This window comes from Diorhabda carinulata, chromosome 8 (genome assembly GCF_026250575.1).
Source record: "Diorhabda carinulata isolate Delta chromosome 8, icDioCari1.1, whole genome shotgun sequence".
Classification (NCBI taxonomy): Eukaryota; Metazoa; Arthropoda; class Insecta; order Coleoptera; family Chrysomelidae; genus Diorhabda; species Diorhabda carinulata.
The window spans coordinates 17,509,163-17,536,348 of record NC_079467.1 but is presented as its reverse complement, the minus strand read 5'-3'; the positions used below and the strand labels follow the sequence as shown (position 1 = coordinate 17,536,348).

The window sequence follows — 27,186 nt, the reverse complement described above, 5'->3', positions numbered from 1 at the left end:
TCATCCTGTTTGTTTAAATATACTCTTAATTGGACAAAAGTAGTGGAATGATCAATATATAAATAATTTGTAATGTACTTTAAATTTAATCTAAATTAGTCTCATATAATGTAAATAGAACAGTTGGGTGTAAAAATTCACTTTTAAATGAAAATAGTTTGCGTTCGGCATTTTTATGAATAAATAAAAACATTACCATATAATTAATATGGAAATCTTCCGATTATATATTTTGCAAATATACACTTCAATATTGAAATAAATGAATATTAATCTACATCATTATATCAATTTAATTGACAAAGTAGAGCCACGCTTCTTTTTATCCAATGAGTAGCAGGTAAATCAGTATCTAATAAAACCGGAAGTACGTAATTTGTCGAATGTCCTGTTGTCGATAATGTTCCTTTCCTTTCAGAAGTTTTATAAACTGGGGACACGTATCTGATACCTGAAAACAGCAACGTTTTATCAAGATTATAGACTATTTTTATTAATGAGAGAGTAATAAAATGCGATTATTTTAGAATGAAATAACATTTCTATATGTTTATTAATAATATTCTTATCTAATTAACCTGCTTATAACTTTCAAACTGATGAAGGTAAAAAGTGCAATTTTTTCTAAAAGGTATGTACAAAACATTATGTCTTACTGGTTATGTAGTTACTAAGGATTTAAGCTTGGACTTTCAAACAACTTTACATTCATAAAGAATAATTTTAACATGAAAACTCACCAATATAAATAGAATTACTTCTCACAAATCCAAATCAGAATTAGAATTAGAAGTAGAGGTGTTATTCTTTAATGCAGCACCGATTTTTTTCGTCAAAAAACCGCAATTTTTCAATAGTTTTTTACGTATAATTCTGTAATGATGCATTTTATCGAAAAAAGTGTGTTGAACAAAAATGAAGCTTATAAAAAACAAAGAAATTAAGGTATATTTTAAGAACTTAATGTTCTACCTAAAGCAAGTTACAGACACTTGAATAGCTTTTGTTTTACGTATTTGAGTATTTAACCTCAAATATCGGGAAAAGGGTACATCTGAAAGTTTGGCCGATTAGAAATGCATAATTTTGAGAAAAATGAGCATTAAATAATACTTTTTGATTTTTTTTTTCAAATTAAAGTATTTTTTATGACGATTATTTTGCTTTTTTTGTTTTTTTTGTAACATAAAAATTGACGGAGTTATAACCAAATTAATCTGTCACTATAGTGCGAGGATTGCTTATCCATAGCCCTTTGACCCTTTATGAATAAAATGTGGAAGGTTTCAAGCCCTTCTAACATACATAGGCTTGTAACCGTGAAAATTAAATTTAAAATGATTTTTTGTAGGATGCGTTAGCTTCAAAATTAATGGAGTAACATAAAAAATAAGAATTTTGGTGCACGGATTTTTTCTGTTGATGCTAAGTTGCCTGTATGTATTTTTTATGAGAGGGGTGGTTCTTAAGGGTTGACAGGGTATAGACAATTGAAAATTACTTCAAGAATAGACAAGAAACTTTAATACCAAAAAGAATGCAAAATCTAAAAGTTGGCAGTCATTAGATTTATTTTTATTTCATTCTCTGCAAAGGGTTAGTTTTTAAGGGTTGATTAATAAAAATTAATAACCAAATAAATTTTATTAAAATGCTATGAATTTTTCTCAGTAAAAATGAAATTGTAATGTTTTAAATCGTTAAAAGATTTTTTCCTATATTATTTTCAACAGAAGGGTAGTTTTTAAAGATTTTTAAGGGTTGATATTTCAAAATATATAAATTTTCTATTATACAATATGTTAAAATATTTATTCTGCATAAACGAAAAACATTTGAATAGAAAAAAGGTAGGAAAAGCTATCATATTGGTATTTTTCGATAAGAGGTGGTTTTCACCCCTTAAAAACAATTTGCACACCTTGCGACCATGCAGATCTTGATATGGAGGGTAAGATGAGCTTAAGTCTGAATTAATTTTCAGGAAAATCGGAACTGCATTAAAGAATTCGGAGGTTTTCACATTTCCATATTTTTTCACTTTTCCGGATTTTTAACCAAACAACAATAATATTTAAATAATATTCTACAAAAAATGCGAGTAACTGAATGTAATCGTTACTCGTTACTAGATGGCGCATCCGTTACTCATGAGAGTGGCCGCCATGTTTAACCCAGACTCGACTAATTAGCATTTGTTCTTTTCATAATAACGCTTATTAAATTGTGATTTATATTCGCAAATACCTAATCAAAATTTTTTCAAGAGCTCATAGTACTTTTAACTAAAAAAATATAAGAAAATAATTTATTTTACTTTGAGTTAAACATACCGGCCAATCGGATGTGGACACACTGTCGCTTTCAAACCACTGTATCATTACCGAATACCAACTGTTTGATACGGCCCTATTCAGATGAACTGATATTTAGATTGAGCGGCTCCAAAAATCATTTCAAAAGAATTATTTTCTCTTGAAACTTGTCCCCTCATCTGTGCCCATACCATTCAAGTTAAGTTCGTAATGATATGGTGGTGATCTAACCACCGCCATTTTACAATTTTCTGCAATTACATCAATTTCATCGTGTTTGAATTTCTCTTTATGAAGGGATTCCCGGGACGGAACTTAATATTCTTTGGATTAAGCCAATTCCGTAAATCATCAGCATCCATGTCCTTATGGTAGTCAGCGGGACTAGTATATTAATAACCGTTTGAATTGCCGATTTGTAGGATGATCAGTCTGCGCCCTTTTCCGTTGGTGAGTTCAAACCAGTAGATCATCATCTTGCCAAAATTTATTTGGTGTATGTTTTTCGTTGATACATGTTTCTTTGGTTACTCATTGTTTTATAGGCTTTGGTAATTCCTCATTCACACCACAATATGGTTTGTTTCTATTGAAATAGACGATCGGAAATGCTTTTTCTAGCAACATCCTATTTCATTTAAAAGTTTCTATAATGTGTTCAGTTCGGGGTAATCCCTATCATATCGAACAGTGGCAGAAATTTTTTTCTAAAGAATAAAATTTCGAACCTTTAATGGCAAATAGGTACTATTTGTTTAAAAAAAATTCATGATACGCCTTAGTAATCTTTAATGCACAGGCTTTTGGCCTTTCCAAACCTTTTTCTAGTGTTCTGTTCATCTTATGGTTATGAAAGACCAATAAAACACCATTTTACCAATTTAATGTTAAAAATATTTAGATTATTCTGTAATAATATTTAAAATGGCTGTAGTAAGTTTTGGATTATAAATTAGGTTTTATTACGCTCTAATGAATGTATATAGACTATAGTTTAAATACAATTGACCTTTAGTAACCACAAACATTTTACAATGATCAAAGTCGTAAAGTAGTACCTAGTTTAACCTTAGAGCCACAACGTGAGTTTGTCCATGAGCTGTACTGATTTTTTTAAATACGATTGCGCGCATTAAAACTACAAGGCTGTATGTCCATGTAGCTTTAGTATTTGTTAACATAGTTCTATAATTGACAAGATCTCGTGCTAGATTGGTTTTCTACTGCTTCCCTTGTAACCTCAATATCCCTCAGAGGCGGACGACATCAAATCTTCACTATTAAAGTGATTAAACCAATGCTCGTTAACTGTAAAATCCCCGTATTCGAAAGATTGTATACGAGCTATATGTAAGAGAGTTCTGAGTTCTTTTCTATTCTCTATGTGGCGAATGTAAACAAACCAGACCAGACTTGAATTTGCTTGCGTTGTATTTCGAAGTATTTCAAGTTTGTTAAATGTAAAAGTGTTTTAAAAAATGCCCTCATACAGCTATCCCGGCTGCAAAAATAATACCAATCATGGAAAAACATGATATATGGCATACTTATATATTCCCTTTTTGTAATTCCATTATTTATGTTTATAAATGCTATTTTCTTTAAAAAACTATAATTTGAATATATGTTCCAACATATAAGTCCCGATAGTCAACAGCTTTGTTCGATAATTTGAACAGATCACTGTTTCGCCAACCAATCGCGTGAGTGACCGTTCCTTTCCAGACTTTCCATTAGAGGAACTTTAGTTAACTGTATCTTCCTCTTCAGTGTTACACACCTACAACATATTTAGCTGCATCGTCAACTTTCATCAGTTTTCAGTTAACTTTATTCCGATTCAATGGAAGGATATGGTATTAAAGTTAATTATTCAATTCGTTTCATAATAGCATTTTTTTACGCATCTCCATATTTTCAACATTCAAACATATTCAAAAATATTATTTGACAGTAAAGAGAAAGGGTTTATAGCCCTCCTGGCTCACGCCTGAAGCCGTAGCCGACTCCAGGCCCAAAAGCCCACCTACTTTTCGGCATAAGGCCATTTCCACCTAGTATCTGTAGAAACACCCGACAACGGAAGACATCCCAGTAATTGCACTCTACAAACCAGCAGGAACAGAAAGATCTGTTTTCTCTCATGAAAAAAATGTGTGGTGTTGTGTGGTGATGTAAAAGTGTGTTACTGTCTAACGCATGTCATGTCAGATATGTCGATATTTATTGGTGGATATGTCATATTTGTTAGTAGGTGTCTAGCGGTTTGTCTGTCATATATTGTACAGTGCTTAATAATTAAATGATTTTGATCTTCACATTCGTTACAATTTTTGCATTTTGATCTTCACATTCGTTACAATTTTTGCATTTACCATCAGTGTCTCTTAGTTTAAAGTGTCTGTACTAGTCGTTCATATGTCCGTGCCCTGTAATGAGTTGTGTCGTCTTCCAAGTCACTATCGGTTGTGATCTTTGTACTGTGTTGAAGATCGCGTATATTTTAAGTCCAGTATCTGATTTATCCGATTTGTCTCGCCATGTTGTCAGTTGTAGTGTATTTTTTTGTTGTTTTATATCAGTTTTTGTCGTGTAGGTAACGGTTTTGTCTGTGTGTTTGTGCTTGTTTTGCTTGTTTCGGCAAATTTCATGCCTGTGTGGGTACTGTTTGTTCTGCTTACGTCAATTGTGATTGTCTCAATATTCTTTTAAATTTTTATTTTGAGTTTATATCTGCTAGTGCTGTTCAACAGCTGTTGGGTTATCGCCACGAAATCAAAGTTGTCAGTTATAATTTCGGCTGCTGTCATTAGTGCAAATGCTTCGAGTTTGTTCATGTCAAGTGTGGTGTTTGTTTTATATTTGTATGTCTCTTTTTCTCCAGTTATGTCCGTGTATATGCCAATTGTTTTGTCATTGTCTTTGTCGCTTTCGTCTGTATGTCTGGATTATTGTTATTGTCTCTTTGCGTTATAGTTCTGTGGATTGGATGAAGTAAGTCAGTCGATTGATTTGTTCTCATTATAAGTTTTATATGTCGTCCAAGCGTCAACGTATAACGATGTAACTCCCGCTAGTACATGGAGCGCAGATGTTGGTGCGATCTTATACGCTTTGGTTATAGCTAGCAAAAATGTAACAATATGCTACGATAGATTGCGTTCAATACTGTTTATAGTCCTTAAAGTAAGAAAAAATACACTTTGATAAAACAATATTTACCTGGCGAATACGATTCAGTGAGTATCGGTATTATCCAAATAATGGGCATGATGTCGAACAATACTTTCGGATATAATTCGGCTAATTTACCATTTTGTTTGTCCCATCTAGCTCCATCGGTGAATAAACCGTAAATATAAGCGCCGTCGTTCGGTGGGATTTTAGACGAATCGATTTTTAATATGTTGAAATCAAACGTCAATTTATCAATGGCGATGGTATATTTTCTGGCATAATTTTGTTTAACTCCAGTTAGGAAAGCCTGAGTGAAGAAAAATCCCGAGACCCAATAACATGGAGGTTTACCTAAAATTAATCGAGTAAATAATTTCTAAATCAACGCTCCTTTTAATAACTAAATTATCATCTTCAGGTAAGCCTTCTCGTTGAAATGGAATTGAGTCTTGGATTCAATGCAAATATGGAGTAGATTGTAAAGAATTGGAAATAATTAGGATGTACATTTTTTATAAAATCAAGAGAAAAACAATAAGGTCGAAAAAGGTTCCTAGATTTGTATATCTACCGATACTAATGGTAAAAGTATGAAAGTTAGAACTAAACAAATCAAAGGAATCAAATCAAAGTAATCAAAGGAACACAAAAGAATAACAGGATGGAATCGAAATAATATCACGAAACAAGCATTAAAGGAGGCAACTGAAGACACGTTAAGCAGATGAGAAATCTAGATTAGAAAAAGCATAATAGGATTGGAGAAGAAGATGACATCACTATTTTTATCTATTTGCGGATTTTATTCAACAAGATCTAAATTTCAGAGGTATTTGAAACATTATCACTTCTTATCAATACAGTAGAACCTCTCTAATCCGTCATCTGCGAGGCTAGGAGTGTGGTCGGAATCCGAACAGGACATTTTTATTTACATATGTATTACATACTTAAATTCTATTAGAAATATTTTATATTTTGCTCTATGTACTGAAGAGTAATATCAAACGCGTTATTGGCCTCAGTATGTGAAATCCGGGTAGGAGGTTCATCACTATCGCCATTCGAATCCTCGTTCACAGGTTCTTCACCATTATTTCCCAAAACAACAGTAATAATCTGGTCTTCATTGAGCTCCTCACTAGTTCCACAGTCTTTATCACATTGGGCAATCCACTCCTCAACTTTACTGAAAGGGTTGTATGCTTTGAAGGTCTAATGATTTATTGTGTGTCGTTGTTTCGCCCATCTACTTTCAGTCATATCTTCCGGCTAAAGCGTTCGCCAAGATTTTCATACTGTATAGCATCTTTGATGTTAAAGGATTTCATTGATTCAAATATATTGAACTGATGTAATTTCTGCGATACCTCCGCTTTAACCATTCCTCTATCCATTGGTTGTTTAAGTGTTGTGACATTTGGTGGTAAGAAGATAGCTTTTATGTCCTCTTTCACTAATTCCTCTTCAGATGGATGTGATGGTGCGTTATCTATCAGCAATACAGCACGAAGAGGGAGATTTTTTTGATTCAAGTCCTTTTCCACAGATATAACGAACTCGTCGATGAACCAAGATTTAAAAAGATTGGAATCTATCCAAGTAGATTTTTGATTGCGATAATAAACAGGGTAAGAAGATGAATTTTTGGAATGCCGTAATATTATTACATTTAACAATAATAAACAGGGAAAACTTTTATAAGTTTGGTTTCTGCCACGGCATCATTTGATGAAGCGAGTTTTTTGTTTGGAAGCATTTTATAGTTTAGGGCTCTCTCGACAATGTTTAAGACTTGGCAAAATAACAGTTCATATTGTTCGACAATTTCCTGAAACGCCTTTGCATCAGCGGATAATTTTTCTCCCGAAATTGAAGCAAAGTGGACGCCATGACGGGTTTCCAGCGATCAATCTAGCAGCGAACCCACTAACAGTTTATAGATTTTTGTGCAAAGCTATTACCTTGTCTTTTATTATGGAGTCAGATATCTGTGTTCTTTCTTGGTTAAATCACATCCACAATGCATTGTCAAGCAGTTTTACGGTTTTTGAGAGCGTTTTCATCATCTATTGTACTTTCTTGTATCTTTTATCATCGTAACGCGTATATTGAGTTCCTTGACAATTTATTGGAGTGATTTGCCTTTGTCCAGTCTTTGTAGCACTGCTAATATAATGAAAGAGTAACGGGTTTACGTTTCGTACTTGATACAACTGTAAACTGTACACACAATATAAAACAATTACTGTAAATGTATTATTAAATTATTCATATCGATAAAACTTTGGTCGGATCAATCGAAGTGGCATACCAGACGAAGAGGCTCCAGCATATTTAATTCTCGTAAATATTACTTTTTAATAATTTACCTGATATAAACCATTGTTGCAAGAAATCTATTCTAGCGATAAAATCAGCCACATAATTAGGGAGATTCTTCAAACTTGGATAAGAAACTCCCGCCCATTTACCTGGAATTCTAGCCAATAATAATGAAGACGCGAACGCTTCAGTTTCTGGGGACATCGCTACAAGCCCTAAAAAAATTGAACAACAAGCGTGACGAGGGGGCCTTGTTTTTATGAAATAGGTGATACTCATTTACACAAGGCGGAACGTGGTGCTCAGCTAATGAAAGCACTAATCATTGATTGTAAGAAACAAACCAAAGTTTCGAGTGGATTGATGGATTAAATTTCTTTGCACACTCGTCATTCGCCCCCAAAAAACACAATATACAGAGGTCAGCATAAGTCAGGGAACGTTCTCGAAAAATTGGCATAAGTTCTAGCAACGCTGTCGAAAAAGATTAAAACGTGCTTCAAACAGTCAAATTGAATAATGTACAAGTTCACTCATAAAGAAAGATTTTTTTGTTATGTCGTATCTGCGTATAAACACGGATTACAAAACTATGTTTACCGAATTTAAACAAAAATTTCCGAACTCGTTCTACGGTGTGGAAGACGTACCAGAAATTCTTACCAAAAAACGGGCTTTGTCGCCGAAGCGCCGCGTCCTGGATGACAGGTATCAGCAACAACTAACGAAAATATGGAAACAGTTGCGCTGAGCTGCCGAACCAACGCATGCACTATCAAGCTTACCGACCGCGTCTCCTACACGATCTTCACAAGGATGATTTCGATCGCAGATTGGAATTTTTGCGAGAGTCCATACGTTTTTCGTGGATAGGTAGATGAGGACTCGTTGAGTGACCTGCACGGTCAGGTAACCTGAGACCCTGCGATTTCTTCCTGTGGGTCCTTCCCAACCGTCGAACTACAATTGAAGAAGAATTTGAAACTCTTCGCGGACAACTTGACATGCTTCACCTTTGAGAAACGTTGCCGCAAATGAATGGGCAATTATTTGAACACCCTTTTTCAAATCCCTTCTGTAATTTCTTTCAATAAAAACATTTTGACCCTGCATTTCTGTTCCATCCCTCTTCCAAATTTGTTGCCTGACTTATGCCGATCTCTGAAGCAAATCTAATTAAAAATTGATGTAGAATTCTAAATTGTTATCAAAAACTAGTTTTGGTACGTCCTATATGGTTGCAAATAATTTTTGGATGGTAGCTGAATTAAAGTTCGTCCTTCTAGAGATCGTATAAAAAATTGTACTTTGATAATTTCATACCATACCTTGTATCGCTTTTTGCATTGTTATCAATGTAGCCACAATAACTTTTAGCAACTTATTGAAACGTTCCATTTCTTGAACGAGTACAGTGTTCATGGATTCCGAATAATCCACAGGATATTTCACATTAGCGAGTTCTATATCAAATAATTTCGGTAGTTTCCCTAAAATATCTGAACATAACGACATTATATGTTTATCCGTTTCACCGGCGCCTCCAGCCGAAACGTCCCCGTAAGCTTTCAACACCGAATTAAGAAGCAAATTGGAATTTTGAAGGTCTCTGGTAATACCCGCGTTGGTATGTAAACCGAACACTTCGGGCGGGTGCATCACGGGTAGAGAATTGATGTGATGAATGTAAGCTTGGTAATCGTTCTTTTCCGGTAACCCATAACAACTACCCGCGTCGCTGAACGAGTAATTTTTCTCGGATACCACTTTAGGATTGAGATAATCTCTCAGTATCGTAACAATCAACCTCCTATCCCAATCGTCGGTTACTCTTCCTCCGTAGTTACATTCCCCTATCAAATATGATAAAGCTTCGTAAGGATCGTCGCTTTCGTTTATGAACATCTGCAATTGTTGAACCGATATGTCGAAATCGGAATCGTTGAAACCTTAAAAAGAAAAGAAAACTTTGAGTAAATAACGCTCGATTAATTTTTGCAATTACTTCTAAATATAGAGTTTAAATAAACTCCATAATAAAAATTGTACAACGTGAAAGATGAGCATCAAGCGGAAAATATTCTAGAAGACAACACGGATACTGCGGGAGAAGGAATCATCTAAAGGATCACAGCTAAAAACCTAAGATGTTATCTTAGACCTAGAACTGAGAATAACTCATCACATCAACTAACTAGTGGACAAAAACGATATGTGAAACTCCAAGTTAAAACTGAAGACTAAGCTCCACTTCATCATAGTATACGCATCTTAAGCGCCTCAAGATCTATTACCAAAAGTAATCGTAAGAAGCTTCAAGTCCACTACAACTTCTGCCTGTGAATATCAATGAACGCTTTTAGGTAGTTCAGCACCCAGCAGATCTAGAGAGAGAGTTGTATAATGCCGGTCATCAAATAGCGAAAATTTTACCAAAGATATTCTCACTTTGTAAAATCATAATTGGCTTATAAATGTAGGTGAGGAACCCATTAAAAATTTTACAGAGAATTTGTTACTTCCAAGTTTTATTTGTAACTTAAAAAGTAAGTTTTTACTAACTAACTAAAAGTTACTCGTAGAGCTAAAAAATCTTTGGCAAAAACAATTGTTAAGATCTTTTTTTTTTGTTTTTTGTTGCCACATTTAACTATTTTTACGTGAATTATGACATTTCAGCTCCTCGACGAAGGAGGATTTTCTAGGTGATATTAATTCTTGTATGTCTTTTGGTTAGGACTAAATTAATTCAATTTGATTTAAAACACAGTAGTTCGGAGGTAATCTTAAAACAATGTGACCAATGTTCTTTGGCAATTATTTTTGTTTCTAGTAGTTCCTTTGTATATTCGAAATATAAATCTTGTTCAAGTAGAAATTCCTATATATCTGCTTTGGAAGAATATTTAATTGGATTTTAAAATTTGTCTTGAATAATACGAGGCGTTGTCCAACACAATTACACTGTTTGCATGTAGTGCCGTTTTTCTTTGAACCAAGATTCGGAAAGGGTGCCTTCAATATCTGGTAATCTGTTTAACCTCTACTTAGAAGCAATATTCGAAGCCCTCGAGAATACAGCTGCAGGCATAAAGATTAATGAAAACATTATAAACAATGGTACCATGGTAGTGGCCAGTAGCCTACCAGAACTTCAATTTCTTATGGACTTTATTGTAGAATATATTGAGCAATTCGGTCTTTATATGAATACGTCCAAGACCAAAATATTAGTATTCTCAATAATATAAAGAAACCACCACCACCACCCTAAGACTCCATGGAGAGATCAAGTGTCACCTCTAAGATACCTGGGCACGCTCGTCAACCAGCAATACGACCCAAAACTCGAGATCAAATCAAGAATTGAGCAAGCGCGGAAAACTCTGAACAACATGAAGACATTTCTGGCAAACCGCAACCTCAGAATGGAACTCCGGACCAGAATGCTTCGCTGTTATATCTTTCCTGTTCTTCGGTACGGATGCGAAAGTTGAACCATGGATGCGGCCACAGAGAAGAAAATTTATGCGTTCGAAATGTACGCCTACAGGCGAATGCTGCAGATATCTTGGACGGAACATAAGACAAACATAGAGGTCCTACAATAAATGGGTAAACATAAAGAACTTCTGACGACAATTAAGGATGGTAAGTTGCAGTACCTGGGACATATAATAAGAGGCGAGCGATATGAGATTCTCCGCTTGATGATAGAAGGAAAGATCGTAGATAAAATTCATAGCTGAAAAACTTGCGCAAATGGCTCGGACAGACGTCTACAGAAATTTTCAGAGCTGCGGTTTCTCGTGCGCCAATGCTTGCTCCCTACCGCATAATATACATATGCGTTTACATCTGGAAAGGGGTGCTTTCGTTTTACATTTCCAATTACCATTTGTCGCGGCGGTCAAACCATGCTTCATCGAAATTATAGATTAGTTTTCCTTCATTACGGATTTTTGTTATATATTCGGTTTCCAACTTTATCAAACGACTACTTTCCATTACTGTTTGCTTTTTATTTACTGTTTTAAATCTAAAATCCTGTTATTTTTCAAAATATTTCCAGTGTTCGTACTGAACATACTTCAAGGATGTGTTTCCTTTTCAGTTCTTCAAGAATAACTTGAAGATTTGACATTTTGTTTGACGCTATAGATTATTTCGAAAAATTGGAGTTAACCTATTAGGTTTGTGTGTTTTTAAAAAATTTCCTGAAACATTCCTTTTTGTGCAAATCGACTTGTTGATGGTTGATCTTGAAGCCACGTTTGCCACATACTTTATTGTTCACAAAACATTTATTTAGGAATAATTTGAACTTTCATACACGGCACAGTTCACAACTAACTACTGACTGAACCGGAAACCCTACTAAAAGTACCTACCTGATGATTATATAAAAAGTATTATAAATACGTTCAGTATTTTCTCAGAATTATTCCATTTAGTAACCAGTTTGCTTTAGGACTTCCAAGGGATTAATTTTTTGTGTAGTTTTGTTGTTTATCTATACTTTCAAATGATTAACTGATTCCGAAAATTACAAATGGTAATGCGGAACTGGAGAAGTTGTTCATAGTGGGGCGTCTCTTATCTCTTTTTGTAAAGATTAGATTTTCGCTATTTGATGACGGACATTATAGCAAAAAAGTAAACAAGAATATTGCCAGAAAAAAAATCCGACATTTGAGGTTACGTTCTAATATCAGGTGTAGGAGCTGACGAACTAAATCAAAGAAGACTAGATCAGGTATTTATTATACTGAAAAGACACCTGAACCTCGATCAGCAGTGAAGATTAAAAAAAAAATTGAGTCGCTAAAGAAGAAGAATCAACTGCAAACTTCTGCCTGAGTTATGACCCACACTACCTTTGTTAAATAATATTCTGTTTTCATACTATTTCATTTGGGATTGATGAAATATAAATTGTGTTATGACTAACCATTCGCGTAAATCTTATCCAAAATTCAATATATATACAAGAAAGTGGTATTTTACCATAAGCAATGTTCCAACCCAACGGTCCAAAAGTTCGTCTTTCTTGAATACAAGCATGGAAAAAGGCTAAACCGTATAATAATCTAATGAACATTTCGTCATGATCAACACAACCTTTGAAAAATTCTGGATTTTTAACGGGATCGCTGATATAGGATTTGAGTAGATTATTCTGTAGACCAGTAGGAGGTTCGTTGGTCATTTTAACTCCTTTTTGTAAAAGCGTAACGGGAAATTTATTAGATGGGTAACTGGTTAACCATAATCTAAACTCTGGATGTGTATCGAAATCTAAATCGTCGAATATTTTTTCCAAAGTAGGCATCCACGACGTCGCCAAATGGCAATTTTGAAGACAAACCCAGGTACCAATTTCCACGCCTTCTTGTATCATCGCTTGAGCAACTGGTCCTTGACCTAAAAACATTGTTATTTAAACTGATATCCTTCATCTCTTTTGGAACGAATTCTATATAATACTTTGACTTTAGAGGAAGCTTACAGTTTAATAATACTTAGTCTAATAATAATATTTTATATATCTTATATCAAAACCAGTAATTCCTAAACCCTCCGGAATCTTCAACCAACATAATATGAAGATTATAAACAGTTTCCAATCAATTCTCTTTTTGACGAAATCTAGGATAAAAAACCAAGTAATTAATTATCGAGCATTGTTTATGAAATTCCTTGTTTATATTATGACGAAAAATATATTGGTTAATCTAAAAGAATTACCACTCACAAAAGTGGAAACTTATTATATCTTGAGAGATGTTCAATTGCCGCACACGTTTTTTATTAATTTTATTCTATGCATTATAAATCTAGCAAAGTATCGACAACAGGAAATAACTATAAAAAACACCTAAGATGATCACTGTATAATTAAAAAAAACTTATTCAAATAACTTTAGTGTGGCCTATGCATATTGCAAATTCTATAAAAATTTAACGACATTGGTAGGGACATATAACCTAAGCTAACCTAAATTTCAACAAACAAATAAATATTTATGTTTGCTGTCATTAAAAAGTTTGTTTTTTGAAGGATTGTAATCTTTTATAGAAAAGTTATCAAATCGCAATTCTGGATTAATTAATGTAAGTCCATTTCCATTTCTCAATATTTCTTTCAGTCCCAGTCTGGATCCTCTTTTTCACCAGCTTCCATTTCTTCCACAAAATTCTAAGGAGTAGGCAGATTAAGTCCTTAAAACCAACAAAAAAAAGAGGTGATTCCTTGCGTCGAATAGAGAGATTGGAACCACCAAAGCGGATCACTGCACTACCCTCTGACAATCGAGAAGACCACAGCTACCTGCCACCTTGTTAATAAGTCGTTGCTCACAATTTTTTAATAGTTTTGATGAAAAATTTCAATAATAATGAAAGTATCGAACATCCCACTCAAAACTCACCCCAAAAGTTAGGTATTACTATATACCAACGTTTCGAATTTCCATATTCACCTTCTTCTCATTTATTTTGAAGACGAACTAGTATTAGTAAGATTGATGATGAATGTGTTAATCGAAACGTCAACTGAATATTTGGATGATATAATATCAAATTTAATTGACAGTAAATGGATATCAATTTGTTTTTTCCTTTCTAGACAACCTGTACAATATTTCAGACATTAATTATTCTATAAATCAGATAAAATGGAATGAGAGTTCACAATTATTTAAGCTCACTAACCTTGTCCAAGCGATATTGATTTAAATTTATCGGCCATTTTTTTATCTCCAGCAAACTTAACCAAAGCACTCATCGGATCAACTCCAGGAGATAATATGAATATCAAAGGACATAGATTGTAGGAATCGCCGTACGAGACGGATATATTGAAAGGCGGCGGTTTGATAAATCTATCGTCCATTTCGTTTTTCACAAAATTCGTAATGGAATTGATCAAACGATCGGCCCGAAGTATTCTAATCACTATCAATCTTCTGAAACTAGTTAATCTTTCTTCCCAATCGTGCGGTACGTTGAAATTATCGGTGAAGTTGTCGTAGATTTCTTTCCATATCGATTGAAAATCGACAATAGATTTAGAAAATCTGAAACAATTTGCTCATTTATACATTGCATCGTATTTTATGCTAAACCTCTATAAATATCACAAAAACGACTGACGTAGTTTTCTTCTTCCACATTTACGAAACTTTCGGCAACCTTGTCTTCATCACCCCGCACTTCTTGTTTCAACGTTTCCAAAAACTCAATTTTTACAACCAATTATGATGAAATTAAGAAAAAAATTATTAATACACTATTTTTTTTTGTTCAATCTTCTACCAAATCATCATCATATGCAGCCACTTTCAACCTAAATAAAGTGCAACTTCATCGTATATCTCTTCTTGATGTCTGCCCATATGTTGCGTTGCTTAGAAATTTGATATCTTACTGCTTCTTTTCTGACATCATAATCGCATTTTACATTTGAGTACCATTGTACTAAACGTTTGATCCACATATTGTCGGTCTCTTCCATTTGATACTGTGTATGATATCTGTTATCCGGGTCTTTGCTTTGGTCTAATCCCCTCGCTTCTATCTTTGTTATGAATAGAATTGCCTAAGAAACTATAAAATTGAACCTGAAGATATCAGCACTTATATAATACAATTTCAGCTAATTGGGATACTTAGTTTCTGTTTGACAATCATATGAGTGAGTCGGTGTAAAGATTCTAATGAAAATTGGGAAAAATTAGCATCAAGCTGTCATTTAATCTTTGTTTCTGAAATGTGATGCGTCTATTTAAATTGATTATATATAATGGGTATGGACACCATCATTTACGACCACAACATTTTGAGCATTTGAATTAAATCGTCGCAGTATTAGCTTGATTCACAAAGATTGTTCTGTGGGTCAAAAACTGCTACAACCAGTGATATCATCGAAAAAGTTCATCGAATGGTACCTAGTGTATAATACTGAGAGGCAAGCGTTTTCTATTCCCCGAACATCGTTCTCTCGCCCTCTTCCTTTTTTGTATGACATTTCAATTCTCTCTACTTTCAGATATTCTCTTCGTCATGGGCTCCTTTGTCTTTCCACAGTTTTAAACAGTGTTTGTTCCGCAGTACATACACATGTCCCGTCTGCAGTCCCTCCAATTCTTTCTACATATGTTCTGAAGCATCCATGCACTGTTGGTACCTGGTTTGAATAACAGTTTATCTTTCTATGCTGACAGTCATACCACTCACCCACGTTTTGTAAGAAGCTCCTAGTGCATGCAGCGTCATATCCCATATCGTCTACCACTAAATAGTGGCGTCGGCTCTCAGTAGATTATCATACCCTATTCAATATTCTCTTACTTGTTCCTGGTCCATGTGTTTTGGGTTTAATTTCTAAGGCTCCATTTTATATGTGACATGAAACTCTTCGTTAATCCATATCCCAAGGTACTACCTTCTCTGTGGATCCCGTCCACATTGATTCAATATCGTTCCTTACCACTTAGGACGATAGCTTCCAGTTTCAGTTTGTTTCTTTTCAACTACACACTTATTTCCTGTAAAGCCTTATTGGTAGTCCCGACCAACGTTTTCGTTTCCTTTAGACACCAGTATTAGGTCATCCGCATACGCCCCTGTCCAACAGTCTTCAGGCATAACCAAGTGCAGATTCAGGACTAATTTTTGGAAGGGGAACTTTTAGATATTCAAGTAACTCTCAATTTGACTCAGTTTGACTTATTTTGAAATTAGAAAGATAAATTACCATATAAATTTGATATATGCAGACTATAACAGAAGGAGAATATTATACCACTAACAACTTCTTAAAGGTCACGTACTCTGTTTCTAAGGTTCCTATACTATTTCTGCAGAAGAACCTCAGTATTTAAAGAACTAGTATTTACGCAGTAGATCAGAGATTTGATAAAACAAAACGTATTGAACTAATCAAATCGAAATTGCCAATATTTATTGCTTGTAACAAAGTACTTGGGAATTTGGGGAAGGAACGTTTTCACAATTCCTCTCTCGTGGATTGGCGTTTAGGTATAATCAATTGAAGTACTTCATCATATGGCATATTCCATAAATTTGGTCTTAAAACTGGACCTGTGTCTATATGTCTCTTTCTAAAACAGTTTTCCACAATCTTCATCAACTACAAACTAATCTAGTGTATCATCATAACTGCTTTCGAGTCCTTTTTATATATCCAATTCACCGCAACAATCGTGCATAACATCTTTTTAAATTCGAATTGTGTGTCTGAAAGAATATGGTTGTTCTCTTTTTTGTCCAACCTTAGTTTGATCATATGCTCATATAATTCATATAATGAATGAAGCAAACCGTTCTTCAACCTGCCCTTTCTTCATGTCCTCTTGTGGTCACTAGCCAGATTTCACAGCTTTCTTCTTCGGGCAGAGTTGCATTCTATCGAAGCTCGAAATAACCAAGTTATCGTCTTCAGAGACTAAATGTAAAGGCTTATCTTTAGTCTCTGAAGACGGTTTAATAGTTAGTTTTAAAATTTCATCTAATTGAATCTTTCTGGTAATCTATGAAAGGAGTGAACCAGACTTGGTTATCAATTTTATTTTCATTTTATTTAGATTCATCTTCAGGTCTACTTCATTGCAAACTATGTTAATCTCGTTGATCTGTTTTTATAATTGACGGAACCTATCAAATACTTTATATACTAACCCTTTAAATGAGGGAATGTTTTCCACTTTACAAATTTCCTTCCAGGATTTGTCTGGCAACCAAGATGAACAGGGATTTTTCTTGTCACTTTCACCACCGACCCCACCTGAAAACGATCATATTTTATTTTCGAGTGACATATTCGGGGTGGTGAATGCGCTTGAATTTATTTATTTCATTTATTATATGATGTTCAAACCCTTTTTTTTACTTTATTTTCTATAAAAATAGACTTGAAACCAAGACTACCAGGAAAAAAATAATATATAGGGTGATTCATGAAAAATTAGCAAGGGAAAAACCCATTGCAACGGCTATGATGGTAAGGGTCTTTTTACTTTTGGGGAGATTCAGAGGTTGGTGTGAAAGTATTAAAATAGAGAGAAAAATAAAGATATTCTTCAATTTTGGAAAGAAAAGGATGGCCATTCGGATTATCTAGGTAACCGCTTACATTTTAGTACGGTCAATTATGGGGAAAATATATCTTTGATCAGTAACTTATTTATCATTGGCATATTTGAATATTCCAAATTTTCGATGTAAAGTACCGTATTCAAATTTCAGGGTTTTGCATTTATAATGAGCATTTATTACTCTAAGCTCTTTGCAAATAGAATATAACCAATTCTGCAGGAGTTGATAAATTACGGTTCTGGATGATCAATATCAGCTCTTTATAAATATAAATTTGCAAAATTTGACCTATTTTTGAAACAGACTTGAAACCAAGACTCTCAGCAACAAAATAAATTATGGGTTGATTCATGAAAAATAAGTAATGAAAAGTGAGCAAGGATTTTATTAACCAATTCTGTAGGAGTTGATACATTACAGTCCTGGATGTTCAATATCATTCGTGTTTATATGACAAGTTAAAAATCATTCTATTGGATAGAGCACTTTCAGGATAATATTTACGTTACTTTTTTTCATTTTTTTTTTTCAAATTGTTTTTTCACGTGAAAAATATTGTTCTGACTAGTGTGACATGATTTCTTTTCCTTAACATCGCTTTTCCATCTTTGAAATGGCCTCATGGAACCTCTTCCCGTGGTAATCGCTCATATTAGGAGAAAAAGAATTGAGTTTAAGAAATGAATCTTGAGTAACTTGTTGCAACCCAACATTAATTTCTTTATTTATTATTCTTATCGTTATCTAGAACTTCTCCATCACCAAGCCTCCATCTTGTGAATAGTTTGACGTCATTTCGTCACGATTTCGGAAATTACTTATTTTAGTTTCAAAAATACTGCAAATTAACAATATCCTGAGAGCCCTGACTAATTTGATAAATTCAAGTCGTTTATTACTTGCTACTGGTTCATTTCATTATTAAATTCAGTTATTCGTAGCGGAATTATTTCAAGAACCATGAAACAAGCTCTGGAATGTATAAAATAGGAAACTATGGCCCGCGGGCGGTCTCCGGCCCGCAAAGCGTTGAAATTCGGCCCGCGACCATAAACAAAAATCAAGTACAGCTTTCTTATTATCAGAAATTACATTATTATCAATTGGCAGTAATGGCAGGGCACTTCGCACATAAAACATGTGCGAGCGCCGACGGGGATATGAGCGAAAACCGAAAATGAAGTTCGAGTAGGTGCGTCTGTCGTCGAACGCACTAACCATTTGAAACAACTATTTCTGAACACCAGCAATTGGAATTTTATAAGTCTTTATCTAGGACACAATACCCACATATAGTTGCCCACGCCCAGAAAATAATGGCTATGTTTGGTACAAGCTATTTGTGCGGACAAACGTTTTCAATAATGAAACTAAGCAAAAATTGTCTTCGTAATAGGCTTTAAGATCACCTCTTTTTCTCATTGTTAACAATTCAGCATCACAAATGGAGCCGGCTTATGATGAAGTCATGCAGAAACAAAAACAGCTCCACATGTCACATGTTCCCACAAAGACCAGACCCACAATTAGTATTTCAGAAAAATTAAAGTAATACTTTTTTTTAGTAAATGATGTAATGCTACAACTTGGCCTGCTATATATTTCGTTAACAAAAATTGGCACGCGAAGAAAAAAGTTTCCCCATCTCTGGTCTAATCAGTGCTTCAATCGTTTTACTTAGTGCCGGGATTTGATTAAACATTGAGTCAATCTTGGAGAGAAGGAAAAATTAAAGACGTCGTATGAAGTTTTTTACAATCGGCGACATTCTAAATGAGAAGAGTTTTGTGAAAAAAGGATTGCAACGAAATGGTGAATTTAAATTTTTTTATATTGAATTACAAAAGCGTTTCGGTTTTTTTAGAAACTCTGTTGATTTGTTTTGTATTCTCAAAATTGCAATTCATCTAATTTGTCAAGAATCAAGCTTGTTTTGCGTTAAACTCATGATGAATGGATATGCAAAAAAAATTTAGAGTTTGTATGAAAAGATGGATTCAAGTTCTACTTACACTCTATTTCAAAATTTACTCTGTCGGCGAGAATCAACGAGAACTAACCAGTGAGTTGAATATGAGTCAGACTGATGTTTCCCGAGTTTACCGTCGTTACGAAGAGATTGGTAACTTTCATTGAAGTCGCGGTTTCGGAAGAAAAAGGTGCACGTCTGAGTGAGATGAGCGATTTATTGTCAGCACATCGCTGAGAAATCAATTCAGGCCCTAACTGGAATTCAAGCTAAACAAGAACTCAGAGAAACGCGAGGAATGACTGTTAACAGTCAGAAGAAAATTTAAGGCAAGTACCTTGAGCCAAGAAGGCTAGCTACTGACACCAAATTAACCCGAGCAACCAAGCCCATCTACGATTTACCAGAAAACACGTTAATTGGACTGACGAACAATGGAGCGCCGTTCTCTTCTCAGACGAAAGCAGAGTGTGCCTGCATGGACGATTGTACAGAAAGATTCGCGCAGGGATTTTCATAGAAAACGTGTCATTTGGAGACTGTTTCTAGATGATTTGGTAGGCTTTTCACTGTAAGCTAAAACCTAGTTGGAATGGAAACACTATATATATGTAACATTATTCTATCTGTTAGATGACATTAGAAACATGGTGGTAATTAATAATATAATGATGGTAGCGGAATTAATGACTCCTCCGGCGTTGCCAAATTTCACCACTCAACAGTGTAAGAGCGTTCTGCTGATTTTCAGTAATTTTATGAATGTTTTTCATCTATGAATAAATTAGAGTATACATTTTGTACTACACAATTTTAGAAATCATAATTGAATCTATGGGAAAAATGTACCGCGAATTTTGAGCTCTAGTTATACGTAAGCTGTTAAATCGACAACACCCATCACTTTTACATATAAAGAACATTACAGTTCTTAATTATTTTTCACAAAATTTCAACGACCCAAATTAAGAAAAATGATTGAGCTACGAGCTGTCGACAAAACGCCAGTTTTTTTTATTTTTTTCGATCTTATTATCTAGTTCCACATCCAATTCTATACATATTTTTATTCGTGACAACGTATTTCATAGAATCATTACGTCCGCCTAGTTGATTTAAAAAAAATGATCAATTCGTTTTCAGAAAAACGGTTCATTTCCCAGTTTTATTTTCAAAAGACAAAGACTGTCGGAAAAGTGATGACCGATTTTTGGGATAGCTATGAGATTGTGTTCAGCAACTACCTTCAAAAATGTGAAATAATAAAATTAGTGTAATATTCATCATTGCTTGTAAGGCAAGGGGATGAAATAGGACGAAGCAAACATATTCGAGGAAAAAGTGCTTCTCCATCAGGATAACACCAGATCCGTTCCACTGCGACTATTTCTTGCTTCCTAAGTCTAAGTTTTACTTGCAGAAGAGAGACTTTCATCAGACCAGGTCGTGCATAGGCTTAAGAGGTGATTGAGGGTAATAAAAATTAGATTAATGATGGAAAAAATGTCTTCTTATTTATCTACATTCTTCTAAAAACCATCTGAATCATGGTTTGATGATAGTAACGGAAGGCTAAGAAAAAGTTCATACATGATAGGCAATTGATTTTATATCAAATGCTTTTCTTATTTTTAAGTTAAAGAGCAAATCGATGTCACGACATGTACTTGATTAACTAGAAACAGTTTGAGTCAAAACCGATACAAAATGCACCGATCGTATTAGAATACTCAGTGGATCCTAGTTTCCAATCGCCTCACTCTGTATATAATAAAATTTAATTATAATAATAGAAAATTATATAATGACCATTCAACTACGGCAATTAACAAAAGTTCATGGTAATTACAACACGAGCCGCTAGTAAACTCATTCTAATAGCCTTTAAATTCTTTCTGTACACATCATTTATTTAACTGATAACAAAATTCACTCAATATGAAAACCTTTGAATAAATGTAACAAAATAGGATGCCAAAAATGTGGATAACCATAAGAAGATTTGTATAGAGTAAATAATGTCGGTTCACATTTTTTTTTACTAAAGAATTGTACAAAAAGAAAGCCTTAATATTCGAAATATAGCCCATCGTATTATATGGTTTTAACCCAATGTTCAGCAAGCTCTTACTCAAACCATTCATTGCATTTTCAACAGCTCTTTTGGGTACAAATTTTTCCTACGCAAGAATTTCGCCATGGATGTAAATAAATAGTAATCTGATGGTGCAAAGTCCGCATTAAATGCTGTATTTGGTAGGAGTCTAATACCACATAGTTTATCGATCTTATTTCGCGTAACTATCGCAATATATAGAGTGCGTTCGCAAAAATCTTCATGCACGAGTCAGTAACAAAGTTTCTGCTCCGATCCATTTCATTATAGTAGAGCTGGAACGACCATTCAGTCCAAGTTGTTTCGAAAAAAGTCTCGAATTGAGATTTAGACAGACAGATTTAGACCAAAACAAAATGGAGGCTGTTTATGATGACTTGTGTTCATTACTAAGTTGGAATTTCTGGAAACGTTGGCGATATTCACTGCTTACATTTAGTGTCTGACGACGATAATTTGGTTATCGAAACGAGCTTCAGACAACGTAATCGGGAGTGGTGTTGTAAACTGTGTATTCAGTGTGTGTTCATCATATCTAACAATTAAAAATTGGTCGACGAAATTGTTCTAAGTGCCTAAAAACAGAATAAGTGTTTCAAGGATCAAGTTTTGCCATGGGGATTGAGAAAATGTAATCCACTCAATTGTATCGAGTGATGAATCTATGTTCTTTCTTTTACTATAATCGACACTAAAAAAGATTCCACGGAAAGGAGAGCCCGTGCTAAAAAAGCAAAGGTCACGAAAAGCACTAAATAAGTGATTGTACTCTTCATAAAATTTGTCTAGTTTAAATGGAAGCGTAGGAATTTTCACAATCAACAATCACCATGTCATTGGGAATTTATCTTAGTTGAAACTAGATCAAAAATTAAGGGTATCAAGTATCAAGTGTTGAATTTAGAATTGTAGACTTGGAACTGTGACCCGCATATTTAGATATATATTCAAAATTCGACTGGCGAACCTTTCATGAGCAGTCAAACTCACAGCATATGAAACAATTGTAAGACCAGCAGTTCAAGTGAAAATTAAGCAAAAGAGGATGAACTCTATTCCACAAGAGAAGTTCGAGTGATACCAGCCGTATGAAGATGCCTGTAGGTTGTAGCGTTCGAGAAAGATGTGCCTTGGTAGCTGATTGTACTTCTCCAAAGAAAGGAGGCCCAAACTCGATATTAACGATCCACATCTGACTCTTCAAACGGGTCTTGTAAATACTGCTCTAGGTGGGTTAATTTTGGACAGCTCGAACGAGCACTCATTCGCCGTTGTAGTAACGGTCAGATCAGTGACCTTTCTTCTATGCTCTAAGCTGTCGACATAGTGATAATAGGAAGAAATCGAGAAAAACTTAAACTCAAACTTAAATATAATTGTAGTTCATAGATTATGAATAAGTATAAAAAGATTAAACATGTTGATAATAAACTTGAAGGAGAAGATACATAAGATAAAACTAGATAATTCAAATATAGAGGAGGTCAAATGTTCTAAATAACTTGACATGACAGTCTTACACAAAATCGAAGACTAAAATAAGAGTTAAAAGAACTAATGGAGTAATTTCGGGATCATTCAACGCCATTAAAACCAAAAAGATATCTATATTAACATTTGGATCAGAAATATGGATAATTGCACAGAAACAAACGAGTAGAATATAGAGTACACAAATGAGATTTCTGATAAAAATAAAACAAGGAATAGAGTTGAAATTAAAATCAATTCAAAACGAAATATAAGAAGGACAATTAAGATGATTTGGCAATGAGAGGATAATGAGAGAAAAACGATTATTACGGAAGATGTAGAAGGCAGGAACGAACATAAGGAAAACTGAGGAATAGTAGGACAGGAAAGAAAAAAAGTTGGCTTTAAAAAACTAGAAATAAATAAGAAATAAAGTGTGGAATAGGAAACCCGCGTAATGGATCAACTCCAACAAGATTTATACTTGAAAATGTGAAAATGTATCAGGATTGAAATATGAATTACCTGTTAAAACAAATAAAAATTCTTTCTCGTCCAGCCGGCCCTGCGCTATCATGATCTTTGAACACAAGAGAAACGAAAACAGCAATTTGTCCTTTTCAAAAAGCGATCTAGTTATATTACTGTACAAATCGAAAGTGAACGCGTTGATAAGACACTGACATCTCTTTTCGATTATTTTAAACTTCTCGGCTCTCTGAATAGATCCGATATAGAGATTTATAAACCAATCTAATGAATATTGATACATCGGATCAACGTTAGCTAAATCGGATATGCAATAATAAAGCACAGCGGAATGCTCGGAAACGATTTTGTATTTATCCCTGAATTCTTCTATCGATTTTTCGATTATAATCGATCTTTCTTGCTTCTCCATTATCTCGGTCGATAATATTTTCGATTCGTCTAATATTTGTATCGCTTTTTCGTCTTCCAAAATATCTCCTTTCGTTTCTGATAACGTTTTTAATATATTATCTTCCGTTTCTTTTAGGGCCCTTTTATTATCGGCTTTTTGTACTGTCAATTCTTCTTTTAGTTGCTGCAAGTCCGGTTTTTCAACTGCAACGACTATACCTAAATTTAAGAAATTATTTTCACTTTTATAATTTGTTCTTGGGATATAACAACTTTTTTTGAAATTATGTAAAAAGATTGCCATATGAAACAAGCGACTACATCTACAAATGTCACTTCGAAACGATAAAATGTAGCTTAAAATACAGAGATCTGTAAATATCGCATCAAAACAGTATTGCCAAGTGTACTGTTTTTCTACTAGATTGATTATATATTCAGTTATTGAGTTTGGTAAAAAATATAAGTAATTTTCGATGTAATCTCCTTTCAGTTCCATACAGGTTCCAGCGATTTTAATAAGTTCGATACCCTTTTCATAATAAGAATCGTCAAGCTCCTCAAAATAGCCATTAACTGCCTATATCACTTCCTAATTGTCGGAAACTAAACCATTTTTTCGGGCTTGGAAACAAAAAATAATCGTAGGAGGCTAAATTTGGCGATTCGTTAATTTTGACCATTGCAATAATTTAGTATGTGTGAGCTGGTGTATTGTATTGATAAAACAACACTTTCTTCTTAGCCAAATGCGGCAATTTTGTTTGATTTTTGCGCTCAAACGTTGCAATAATTTCGCATAATACGAATACTCGCCATTAATATTCTTTTTCAGGATATTCAATGAAAATTATCCCACGCGCATCTCAAAAAACCGACGCCACAACATTGCATTTTACATTGCTTGCAGATGGAACGGTCTTTGTCTTCCTTGGAGCCGATTCTCCCTTTTCATGTCTATTGTTTTTATTGTTCTTTTGTTTCGAGTTTGAAGTGATGGACTCACGTTTCATCCACGGTCAAGCAACGGCGCAAAAAAATCGGCATTATTTCTGTCAAACATTACCAAACACTCGATGGAACACACTCTTCACGACGCTGTTTTTCTTCCATTTTGTGAGCAAACATGGCATCCATCTTGCGCACAGCTTTCTAGCTCGCGCATTATCAGTCGACGATCCTCCAGCTCCGCTTTGTGAGTTTCTTTCTGAAGTCATCACCTTATTTGGTCGATCTCTGCGATGCTGGTTACATAACGATAACCAATTTTTTCTATATTTACAAATTGATTGAAAACGTTCACTATCAATGTCTGCCAAAAAAAAAAAACTAAACAACGTGGCGTCTTCAAACTTGGAACATACACTGTATAGATTGTGAACTTCTTAATACAGTGGTAATTTTTAAACAGTCAGACCAGGTATTTCTAGGACATAGAGAATACACACAATCAATACCCTCTATAATCCACATACGATGCAAAAGGCGTTAAATTCTTCATTTCCAGTGAAGAATTATTTAAGAGAAGTAATCTGGCGCTATTCCTATCACTATCTACCAGTTTATCTGGCGTTCATGTTTCCGAAAAATCGTTACTAGACCTTCACTAGCTTAAAGAGCGTTCCGAATACTCCATATTTCTAAAGCTTTCTAATTGGGATCGTTCCAGAAATAACCTCGGATACCAGAAAGTAGGCAAACATCATTTTATAAATCACCCCTCTCAAGCAATTAACTTCGTAGGTAGGAAGTAGTGAAATGGTAAAAAAAGGAATAGGTATTCCCGTATACTTTGAAATTTTTGTCGGTTCTTATTTATTGTGAGCTTTTAAAGATATTAGGAAAATGCGTGAAGTATGTTCTACGTCAATATGGGTAAAGTCTAAATGTTTTGGGCTTCCTAACACATGACCGTTATTCTTAGGCTTCCCAATGTTTAATATTACTCGAGATAATTGTGCCACTGTCTTTAATGCCTTTTCGTCAGTTTCGAGTCTATAATTTCATTGAGAGGTTTTAACGCCCTCAGTTTTTGTTAATTTCATAAAATGTTCTTCCAGACACGCATTAATTTTAGTCGTTCCTTGCTAATCGTTGTGCTTCACTATAACTCCACGCTACAATGTTGCTACATCATTAGCAAAATCTCATAGCAATACCTTTATTGGTTTTCATAGCTGTGATCCGAAAATTACATACATTAACGCTTATAATTCAGATCATAGCTAGACATATATCCAGGCAGCTTTAGCTTCTGATATGGCACTAATTTTGCTGCGACCTGAGCGAAAACCTTGTTGGTTATCAGATAAGTCACCAACGTCGGTTTCTGATCCAGTACATTCGGTAACAAAATCTGTACGATAAAGGCGTGCAGTGCAGATCCCCTTGCCATTGTCTAACAATTTTTGGAGAAGCCTGATGGTAATGCAGGCGTTGTAATTTAAGGTGTAGCTCGTAGCTCTCCAAATTTTTTCGTAAGGATTTTATGAACGTAGAAAGTTATACTTTGAATGACTTATCAACTTGCCACAGATCAGTTGTGTGGGCTGAAAGTCCGGGAAACAAGGTTCGAATTTTTCTTCAACTTTCTCAGGTTTCATGGGGGCCGCCAATACATTTTGGGCTGATTATACGATAACCGTTACTCCACGGATCTTATACTTCTTTGCAGATCTCTTTTCGATATTTTCTCTGTCTTCCCTTCGCGTTTCTTTTCTGCTTTTTACTCGTTTTTCTTCTGCTAGCATATAATTGTTTTTAGTGTTTTGATGTTGACTCTGAAATTTGTATTTGTTAGTTATATT

General features: G+C 34.4%; 1 protein-coding gene across 2 annotated transcripts in view; it reads right to left on the bottom strand.

Annotated features, from left to right (window-relative positions):
• Positions 1-208: 208 nt before the first annotated feature.
• The window catches only part of LOC130897324 (dynein axonemal heavy chain 12), a 73,310-nt gene continuing 46,332 nt past the window's right edge, over positions 209-27,186 (bottom strand). For both annotated transcript variants that reach the window (XM_057806109.1, XM_057806110.1), the window contains 8 exons: positions 24,023-24,598; positions 17,523-17,628; positions 14,532-14,896; positions 12,825-13,241; positions 9,146-9,766; positions 7,865-8,032; positions 5,538-5,843; positions 209-451 (listed from right to left, as the gene is read on the bottom strand). In XM_057806109.1, coding sequence (XP_057662092.1) covers positions 288-451; positions 5,538-5,843; positions 7,865-8,032; positions 9,146-9,766; positions 12,825-13,241; positions 14,532-14,896; positions 17,523-17,628; positions 24,023-24,598 — 2,723 coding nt within the window. In that variant the 3' untranslated portion in view covers positions 209-287. The remainder of the gene's footprint in view (positions 452-5,537; positions 5,844-7,864; positions 8,033-9,145; positions 9,767-12,824; positions 13,242-14,531; positions 14,897-17,522; positions 17,629-24,022; positions 24,599-27,186) is intronic.